This window comes from Hippocampus guttulatus, chromosome 1 (genome assembly GCF_054856545.1).
Source record: "Hippocampus guttulatus isolate MCC_2025c chromosome 1, RoL_Hgut_1.0, whole genome shotgun sequence".
Taxonomy (NCBI): Eukaryota; Metazoa; Chordata; class Actinopteri; order Syngnathiformes; family Syngnathidae; genus Hippocampus; species Hippocampus guttulatus.
The window spans coordinates 24425590-24436178 of record NC_141261.1 but is presented as its reverse complement, the minus strand read 5'-3'; the positions used below and the strand labels follow the sequence as shown (position 1 = coordinate 24436178).

At 42.3% G+C, this 10589-nt stretch overlaps 1 protein-coding gene across 1 annotated transcript; it reads right to left on the bottom strand.

The window, feature by feature from the left end:
* Positions 1 to 1103: 1103 nt before the first annotated feature.
* On the bottom strand, positions 1104 to 10068 carry arf3a (ADP-ribosylation factor 3a). Its single transcript, XM_086121705.1, has 5 exons — positions 10011 to 10068; positions 5820 to 6002; positions 5630 to 5740; positions 3415 to 3539; positions 1104 to 3331 (listed from the first exon to the last, which is right to left on the bottom strand). The coding sequence occupies exons 2-5, from the start codon at positions 5965 to 5967 to the stop codon at positions 3170 to 3172; spliced, it is 546 nt and encodes a 181-aa protein (XP_085977831.1). The 5' UTR covers positions 5968 to 6002; positions 10011 to 10068; the 3' UTR covers positions 1104 to 3169.
* Between the last annotated feature and the right edge of the window lie 521 nt (positions 10069 to 10589).

The window sequence follows — 10589 nt, the reverse complement described above, 5'->3', positions numbered from 1 at the left end:
AGCAGCTCTGACTCACATACTGCTGTCACACCCCTGGAGACAAACAGTGGTCCTCTTCCATACACCGACCTCTCATCAGACTCTCTGGAGTGGAGCTACAGTATGTTGTGCCAAACTCCACTGAAATGAAAAGCTCCATGTTCACCTCTATGTTTTGACATATCCAATTTTGGGTCAATATTGGGTCTCGTTTAATGTTCATGCACTTCAGACTGTGCAATCTAGTGCTTTTCTTATTCGCGGACTATTTGGCATTTCCCACAGAATGGACAAAAGTATGTAGGCAATGTGACACACGTTCCATGGTTTCCAACTTTGTGGGAAGAGTTTGGAGAAGGTCTTTGGCATGTTGGTGCAAGAGCTTGGCTTGAAAGCCCTAACCTAACCCCATCAAACACCTTTTGGATAAACAAGAACAGGGCTGGTCTCCCTGGTCCATCAACAGTCTTTGCATTTTTGTAGTCTGTCGTATGTCTGATGCAGGGAAAATATGAAACAACATATTTTCTTCAACATATATATCACAATTACTTGTTACTATGTACTATATATTCGTAATTTGTTTATTGTTTGATTGTTATTTATTTACTAATTTAGACCATGCCCAAAATATATTGAGACGTTTTCCCACCATTTTGCTCACCTTCAAATCGAAACATCTTATGAAGTCTGCTGCAGACTAAAGTGTAAAAGGTGAAGCCAATGGCCGCCATCTTACATTGCCACTCACGAACATCACCAAACTTGAACACAGATTTTTCCCGCATAGATACATAGATTTTTTTTTCACATTATGTTGTTTCTTTGGTGAAAATAACACAAATGTGTGCGATACGGTTGTAGCAGTAAGCGTGCAAGACGCTCTAAAAGCGCATTTCAACTCTAAGAATGAAATTATACATTTTCTCTGATAATGTATAAAGCTGCCTTCAACCACAAGAGCCAATTGGTAGTCCAGGTATTAATTTTACTTCTGTGGATCCTCCTTCACTAAAACAGCTCCTTAGTTGCTATGGACACTGATATCTCATCATGAGTACTACTACTACTTAATGCAAAACCATCCAAATGAACAACTGTCAAAGATAACAAGTGAGGCAAAGACATGTTCATTCTCTTTATTGATCAGGTGACTTATTGTGATTACTGAAACTGTAGTCTCTGCTGTCATTCTTTCAATTCCAAAATGTTTTTGCTTATGTCATCAGGGTAAAATCCGCCCATCTTGACGAAATGCGTTTTTGAAAGAAAGGGGAGATTTAGTTGCACAAACTTGCTTGTGAAATCGAACTCAACCAGTGGCAATGTAAGGCCAGATAAACCAAGCTTGCACGAAAAACAATGAAGTAGAGAGCACCTTGCACACAACACACACACTTAGTCAGTACTGATGCTGGTACAAAATGTTTTGATTTGAGCACAAATCACCTGATGTACTTTTCAGAAATAATGATATACAAAGACACGCCATTGCATATTAGAAGGTAGTTGGGTCTTGTACTGTATTAAATGCCTCCTCGTGCTCCTACCCCTGATTTGATGTAAAGCTGTGAACAAATTAAGAACAAAACGAAACCAAATAGTCCATCAATCGTAAAAGAGTAATTTATACATACATGTTTATTGTAACAGTGTGGGTGGTTTTATTGCAAGATGGTACCACAAGTGCCACAAAAGAAACACATTGTTGACTGTTCGGCCAAATTGAATGGAAGTGAGGACAGATGCTTTGAGAGATATAATGCAGCTGCTTTCACACTGAAGCTGAAAAGTCAACATTCAATGAATGTCCGTGGGTGGCTCTGCCAGCCACTAGCAGCATGTTGTCTGATATGCCTGGCGCTGACTGCACCTCCTGCATCAGTATAGCGACAACACCTCACTGAGCATCGTACACATGAAGAGGACCCTTATTGAGCACAGCAAGAGGGCCAAGCATGTTTTTTTTTTCATGGTGAGTAGGCAGCGAGTCACGGCTCCCATCAGCCCACTAGCCTGACTTGTCTGTCTTGACGTGCAGCATGGGAAGCTGTGACACACATTTGTTTGACGTCTTCTTTTTTCACTGCTGCCATTAGCAATGTAGTGATATACTGTTTTATATAACTGCATTTCAAATCTGCTTCCGAATAAATACACTCTCATAAAAGGTTATCACTATAAAACAATCAGCTGTGTTATGAGGTGAATAAAAACACATGTATCCTAAAAAATAAAATAAAAAAAATATATATATATTTTAAACTAACAAAAGTAAAATATCTATTTTACTCTGATGCGCTGCATTGTTCGGACAATGAATGACAAAACAGTGGTTTTAACAATTTGCGCGTCCCACTATGTAACTCATTTACATCTGCAGTGATCCCTCCTTATTTCGCGGTTCGTTTATCGCGGCTTCAGTGCATCGCGGATTTTTTCAAACATATTCATAATAAAAAAAAATCATATACATGTAGTACAGTACTGTATATGTTGCTCTATGTGACTCGTTGTTGTTTTGCTGACTTTCGCAGCTTCTCGCGGACCGTTTGCGGACTTAAAAAAAATGTTTACTGTATTTTGTTATTCATAAACTAACCTAACATATACTGTATGTTTAAATCTATTAGTATACAGCATTAAGTCATGTTACTTCAAAATTTACTTCTACATGCATGTATACCATTAAATTTAACCTTATAAATATTATGTACATGTACCTATATGGAGGGTGGGGGTCGCTACTTTGCAGATTTTCATTTATCGCGGGTGGTTTTGGTCCCCATTAACCGCGACACACGAGGGATTACTGTTGTACAGTTGGGTAACATTACGCCACCAGCACAAGTTAAGAACATGATAAAATCATAGAGACGACAAAGGAGAGAAAATATATGTGCCAGTTCAGTAGCATTAGACATAATATGATTCACATTGTACATCCCAAGTTATCCAGTGTCTAGGAGGCAAAAACACATTGGTTCGCACATGATTCAACACTCTCACAGCAGCTCCAAACAAATCAATAAATCAAGTTAATAACGAAAAGAACAAGATAGAAGTTTGTTTTTTTGGGGGGAAAGGCCATTGAGTCACCTGGAAGGGGATTGTCAGCACTGCTTCTCCATGTGAACTCAATGCATCCAAAGGGAGTACTACCTGGAGCTGGCACTTCCCCACTTGCCCTTCACTTTTTGTTCTTCAGCTGATTAGCCAGCCAGTCCAGGCCCTCATACAGGCCGTCGCCGCTGGTGGCGCAGGTGGCCTGAATGTACCAGTTGCGGTGGCGCAGGGAGTGTAGGCCCAGCTTGTCCGTGATCTCCGCCGCATTCATGGCATTGGGCAGGTCCTGTAAAAAAACAAAGGGGTCATTTCATTCGGCGACGTACCGTGCCATTGAGTGCCGATAAACACGCACAAGCAAGTCTATACCTGCTTGTTGGCAAAGACCAGAAGAACGGCATCCCGCAGCTCGTCCTCGGCCAGCATCCTCATGAGTTCCTCTCGAGCTTCATTCACACGCTCGCGGTCGTTGCTGTCCACCACAAAGATCAAACCTGCACAGACGAAACGAGAGCGCGATCTCATTGAGCAACAATATGGAACAGTGGAATGTCGAGCACAATGCATTCCAAGATCTTAGATGACCAGGTGGGATATATTACGCCATCAGAAGCTTCTATCAGATATATTTTTACGGCTCAAGCATGGAGAGATGTGCAGGCATAGGAAAGTCGCTGGATGACATAGCATCCATTTTCCAGTGAGCCGGGGTTTCACATAATTAGCGCGAATAGACTAATTGTCATGGTTTTGCTCTGTCTGTGCTTGTTGTTTTCAGCACCAGCTGGAGTGGAGGGCAGGCCTCTTCAGCAGGTGCACCTGTGCCTCGTTAACAATCAAGCCTGTCATGCATGACTGCCAAGCTGCCTAGTCACTGTCGGATTATTGACCTTGCTCGCTGTTTATGCTCAAGTGATGTTTTTTTTCTGGACCTCTTGCCCAAGTTCGTCATCGCTCTTGTTTCGCTAGATTCTTGTTCAGTAAGTATTTTGGTTCTCATGTCATTTTGGACTACAAAGACACGCTGCCTCTATAGCAGATGGAAGTGTCGTGTGTTTGGAACTTGCCACTTCGTTTTGAGTACTTTGGGTTGTCAAATTTACCTTGTATTCTCCAAGCACTTTCTTTTCAGATCTGGTTTTCCTGGTTTGTTGCTGACAGCGATTTCTGTTTATACTTTGTTGATACTTTGTCTTTCTCTAATATTTTTTGTAACACTCCACCTGGTTCGTGTTCACACCATGTCATTAATAGTCTCAACTGCATTTCTAGAGCACTTTAAAACAACCATCACTTTATACAAAGTGCTGTACTTGGAGCAAAAATAATCCATACAATCCATACAACAATAATGAAGACGGTAGAAAGTACAAGGTAGTTGCCATTGCTGAATTGCATTTATTGTCAATTGTGTTGAATATATTTGTGGGCTGCACAGCTCCAGTATTTTTTTTTCTCTCCAGGTGCGAAAGCGGGGTTTGGCCGATATGTACTGGGGCTGAGAAAATAAGATAAGATAAGAAAACCTTTATTAGTCTCACAATGGAGAAATTCCCGATTCACAGCAGCAAAGTTATGAAAGGAAGAAGTAGAACAACAAAATATAGGAGCTGCTGGAAAGGCAGCCACTCACGCGGCGCCATTTTGAAGTCAAAATAACAAAATAACACAACACAACACATAGGACACAGACAGTCGTGCAATCTTCACCACTTTTCTGCATACACTTTGTTGTCTGAAGCAGTTATAGATGAAAGAGGAGAGGATCAAAGTGTCCTTTCACCAGTGGATCAGAGAGACGTCATGCTGAAAATGTGCACACGTCTACTACAAGCTAAGTTTTGAAAGCAAACACGAAGCTGTAGCGTCCATTGACGAAAAAGAGATTGGCTCACATCTCCTGTCCCATGTAAATCCACTTCAATTCCAAGCCGCGACTCCCAGTTCCACATCCGCATCGGCGCTAACGCTCCTTTCTTCTCATCGTCGGCTCCTCAAGCCTTACATCCATCCAGCCGCAGACCGTTCAACAGCACCGATCTCTCCGCTGAACAAAGTGGGGCTGTGAAAAATGCTGCCCATAACAGGCGCAAGACACAAGCGCCCCGGGACTGTCCAGCAACGACAGTCAAATGGCGCCGACATTCCTCCCAGTCAAAAACAGTGCTGGTATACCCAGGCTGTCGAGAAGGCGCAACCACCAAGCACAGAGTTTCCTCCTTGATGAATGTCGTGGCCATAAAATGCTGAAAAAAGTCCACATCAGGTCCACACGACGTAACAACAAACACAAAGTGACAAAACAAACCAAAAAACAACAAAAAAAGCAAGGCTCACGACAGCACTTGCCGACGGCTGCCTACTCGGGCGCCATCTTGACTTCCTATTATATTAGCTAAGTTTACTTTAGAACATCAAATTAACTGCTAGGGGGGGCTTAACTGGGGCTACAAAGATTTTTGATGGGGCTCTCACTCACCCCTGGGCCCGGTATAGCGCCATTTGGCTCCGTTCAGTTGTAATGACCTAATCTAAAATATGAGTGTGCACACAGCAGCATTGGAGAACCATCATGGCCACTTACCCTGAGTGTTTTGGAAGTAGTGCCTCCACAAGGGACGAATCTTGTCCTGACCGCCCACATCCCACACGGTGAAGCTGATGTTCTTATACTCCACCGTCTCAACGTTGAAGCCTGAGCAAAAGGAAATGACAGAGTCATGCAAGCTGAATTCAGCATTCAGTGTATTTTCTGTGGTTCTCGCCTCACACACCAATTGTGGGAATTGTGGTGACGATCTCGCCCAGCTTCAGCTTGTAAAGGATGGTGGTTTTCCCAGCAGCATCCAGCCCCACCATGAGAATCCGCATCTCCTTTTTCCCTATCAGGCTCTTCAACAGGTTTCCAAATATATTGCCCATGACGACCAGCGGACCGCTCCTCAGCAGCAACAGAACTATGACAAAAGAAACTCTTACAAGACCACTTGCAGCAAGCACGGTGGAAAAACAAAACAAACAGTGAACCACACATTGAGAATGTCTAGACCGCACAAGAAAACATGTGGTGGGGACACTGTGGCTCTTAAAAAAACAGCTCTGTTACACGACGGAACCACCTCAGAAGAAAACCAGTAAAAGTGCTTCACACCTTGGAAGGCGGAGAACCTCTGAGGTGCTTTGCACACGAGCAGCTTGATGGAGACATCAGTCACAATGCAACATTTTTTTTGGATGTGGAGTGGTGCCAAATGGCCACTTTTTAAGCTCCTGGCTTTCACAAATGCAGTGAAGATCACTCTGATCAAAGACACTCTGCCTGCACAGCAGATGGAAGGTTTGAATTGGTCTCATTTGAAGTCCTGACACCAGTATTAAATCAACATTAACTTTATCAACAAATGCAGCGTCCATTTTATATTCACCTTTTACTTCATTTGTCACTGGGCCTGCAGTGCACATTGTGCTGCTCATTTTCGTGTCTGAGACAGATGGATACTGTACTGGAGACTCGGCTCCTTTCTCAGCTTCTCAGAATGTGTGGTAATATTAGTCATTCTTCACAGAGGATAAATCATTTATGCCTGTGAGTATTGTGTTACAAGGCCTGTCACAATAATTACTCCAGTATATCAATTTATTGCTGGATGAGGAAAAAAATGGGCTCAATTGTTTTTTTCAGACTTGATAAACGGTCATTTCCATGCATGTTTGTTTACATATGTCATCAACATTCAGTTGTGCTGCTTTGTTGCCTCTTATGTCAGTCAGACTGCTTGCCGCTGTGTGAGTTGGCACTTACGCACACAAACATAGGTGGGACGGCTTTTGAAACCCGTTCAAATAGTTTGGTTCGCATGTGTCCCATCGGTTCATCGACACGCAACTCTTTTTCTCATTTGTTAATGAGCCACAGCAGTGTATCATAGTGCTGATAATAGAATTTTAGCATTAATGCTAGCTGACACAACAATGCACATCAGCTCACTTGCTGTTTATGCTCTATTATGCAAACATTGGTGATGCCCATCAGGAACTTAAAGAGATTGCCGACCAGCATCAGATATCCATTTCGGTGTACCAGAATTGACAGCGAGACTGGTGTAACGAGTCTGGATTTCTCCAATGCCGGTGCATCGCAGGAGCTTTCAGCTCACTGGAAATCACGATGCTTTTATACAAACCCGTCAGTCTATGTGCATTGTATAAGATTTATTTATTTGGGCTTTTATTTATGTGGGAATTGATCTCAGTGAGAAAACAAACTTTGCTAAGGGAAGGTACTTGTTTTTCATTATTAAAATCTCATGGGTAACCAGCAAATAAAAACAAAGTATGAAATCTGTTCTGAATGATCTTGTCTACTGTCAATTTAGTCACTATTGTTCTTAAACAAGTGGCCCTTGTACATCCCATCCTGTAGACTTGGGCCCCCTGTCTCCTTATCTTAAGTCAACAGTCTCAAACTTGGGCCTTAAACTGGACAGTGATTTCAAACTTGACTGGCAAATTGGTGCCGTTGTTAAATCCAGCTTCTTTCACCTCAGACAGCTGGCCAAAGTAAAACCTCTCCTCTCTCATGAACACTTTGAGACAGTAATTCATGCCTTTGTCACATCCCGGCTCGATTACTGCAATGCCCTTTACTTTGGAGTCTGCCAGTCCTCCATTAAGCGCCTTCAGCTGGTCCAGGATGCCGCTGCTCGCCTCTTGACTGGTACTCGTAAGAGGGAGCACATAACTCCTACTCTGGCATCCCTTCACTGGCTCCCCATACATTTTAGAGTTATTTTCAAGATCCTTTTATTTGTTTTCAAGTCTCGAAATAATCTAGCGCCACCTGACCTCTCTGAGCTCATCCGCCCCTACACACCTGCCCGGCGCCCCAGGTCTGCGGACCAGACATTATTAGAAGTACCAAGAACTAAACTGAGGCTCAGAGGGGATCGAGCCTTTTCTGTTGCTGGTCCCTCTCTCTGGAATGACCTTCCACTGAACATTTGGCAAGCCTCCTCGCTGCCCATCTTCAAAACCCTCCTCAAAACTCACTTGTATTCTTTGGCATTCGACTCAGCATGACTTAGATTTGTTCTTGGTTTTACTGTTCGGTGCTTTCTACCGTCTTTATTACCGATTTGTTTTGTGAAAAGATATCGTCTTTATTGCGACAGACCTAATTGTTATACAGTATTATGCCATGATTCCATTTCTGTTAGTCCAACAGTTGGCAGAGGAGGACCGGTCTGTCCACCTGTACTCATCATGATCAACGGAATATTTAAGGACAGCCAACAACTGGCTGTTGGGTAATTCGCCTTGCTCAAGCGATTGTTCGAAGTGCAATTTTCTAGACATTCTCAGATTTTGTTCCTTTTCTTCTTCCCTTGGTTTTTGTGCTTGTTTTTTGAAAGTACTGGTTTTGTTTTGTGCATTTATTCATGGTTTGTATCATGTGTGTTTTGGTCCTCTTGAGACAAGCTATTTCTGTTTATATTCTCCTTGCATTTTGTGAGTGCTTTTTGTTCTCATTTAACCTTGTTTGTTTACCAGCGTCATTATTTGTACTTTGTCTGCCTCGTGCCATTTTTCTGTAAACCAAATATTTTTTGGTGTCTATCTTTACCTGAGTCTACGTTTGTTGAATCCAATTCTGCGCGGACCCTTCTGGCCATCCTGACATATCGGTCTACATGTGTTGCTGCACCGTTTATGTTCAGATATCTGTAGCTTAAGGAGTAAGAACACCGCAACACAGACTCTAATTGTTAGGTCATGTGTCTGTGGGCTTTCCTGTTGTTGGCTCGAAGGTAGCTATGTGGTTGTTTTAAATACACAATGTGTAATTTTATTTGTTTTATGTTTAGTTTGACAGTAACCTTTAGCTGAGAGTTCCAATTAATCACTTGATTGTATTTCGTGTTTTCTTCGTTCTTTTGTTTTCTATTTTGTATACAGCATCGACATTAGAATGTCAGAACTTTTTGGTTGTTTGGGCTGCTTTGGAAGTCTTCATTCACATATTGACTCTGACAAAAGGTGTACAGGGGGAGAGTGTGAAAAGTGGGGGTGTTGAAAAAGTGGGTGGGGGCGACACCCACCTCCACATGGATGTGACATCCCTGACAACTACCATGACTGCAACTACTAATAGTAACAATGTGGGGGGTTTTCTAGACCAATTCTAGATGTATGGAAACTACAATGAAATGTCTCTTCATAATGCCCTGTGAAAAAAGACTTTCACAAGCAAAAATTGGTTTCCTCCACTTTTTTTCTGGGTGTGAAGGTCTAATTTGTGAACATACTGTATGTTGACTGTTCTGGTTCTGAATGTGGAGATGTGATTTGGGGAGGATCTATTTACCTTCAAAAGAAAGCTGTAATGTCATTGCATATAATAAACATACTAAGTGGATTAATAAATATGCCAGAATGACAAAACGATTTACATCGTACTAGTGTACCTAATGGAGGTGATTAAATGCTTGAGATGAAACAGAACATATTGCTGTCTCAACCAATAAAAAGTACCTTTAAAAACCAAACGTGACTTAGCGTTATGATGCTTGGTGCGCTGGGGTTTAATTGCCGGACTGCTGCGCTGTGCTGCTGTCGCTATAGAGCCGTGTGTACCTAATCAATTGACTCGCGAGAGCTCAAGATCTAAGTTGATGATGAGGCAGGCGCCGTGTTCGAATGGCACACATTAAAAGCTCATGTTTCTTCGTAAAATTATAGTGTTATTATATACCCCCTAATGTGCAGTGCGTGTGCGTGTAAGTGTACGTGTGCGTGTGCTGCAATCGCCGCATTGAGTCACGACTAAAGCAGACCGGTCGGTTTCATTTCGTCGATTAAGGAACGTCAGTTCAATTATATTGATGAGGAACAACGTAGACAGAATTGTCACATGTACTCGTCTAAATGGTGGCGCATTTTGCCGCTGGTATTTCATTTCCACTTACCCGTCTCCGAGAGGCTGTCAGCCAGCTGGATGGAGGCGAGAGTCAGGCTCGTCACAAGTCTCGCGATGGAACACCCATATAGTCTCGCGGCATTTGGATAATCACGCGCTCACACACAGTGATGCAACAGTAAATCGAACATTCAGTGACAAATTTAATATCTCTTCATAAACCGGATAACACATATTACTATTTCTTTTCCTATTGAATTTTGCACAGGCACACATTTCCCAAGGACTGATCATCAAACGAATGTGCTGTTACAGCAGTTAACCGAACCCATTGCGCTCCAAAGAATCCAAAGGCAAACTTGCTTGAATAATTAACACTGGGATCGTCTTAATAAATAAGTAAGGTGTCATAGGATGCTTGTGACTCCTCCTCCAGATACAAGGAAATTGGTGAATAGATGTTCCTCATGACAACCGATGATGCATTTTAATTTGTTTGAATACCAGGGAAGAACCAAATTTCTACTTTTCATTTTGAGCTAAAGTTTTGCATTGTGTGTGAATGGTGATGGCATGTCAAAATCCATTTACATACTCCAACCGTCATTTGCAACAAAACAGACACAGC

What these genes read in the sequence shown, in the direction of transcription:
- arf3a (XM_086121705.1), bottom strand. Translation starts at nt 5,967, where the DNA reads ATGGGCAATATATTTGGAAACCTGTTGAAGAGCCTGATAGGGAAAAAG. An exon ending in CTACTTCCAAAACACTCAGG is followed by an intron (nt 3,540 to 5,629) that starts GTAAGTGGCCAT and finishes TCGTCTGTGCAG; the next exon opens with GTTTGATCTTTGTGGTGGAC. An exon ending in TGGTCTTTGCCAACAAGCAG is followed by an intron (nt 3,332 to 3,414) that starts GTATAGACTTGC and finishes GTTTTTTTACAG; the next exon opens with GACCTGCCCAATGCCATGAA.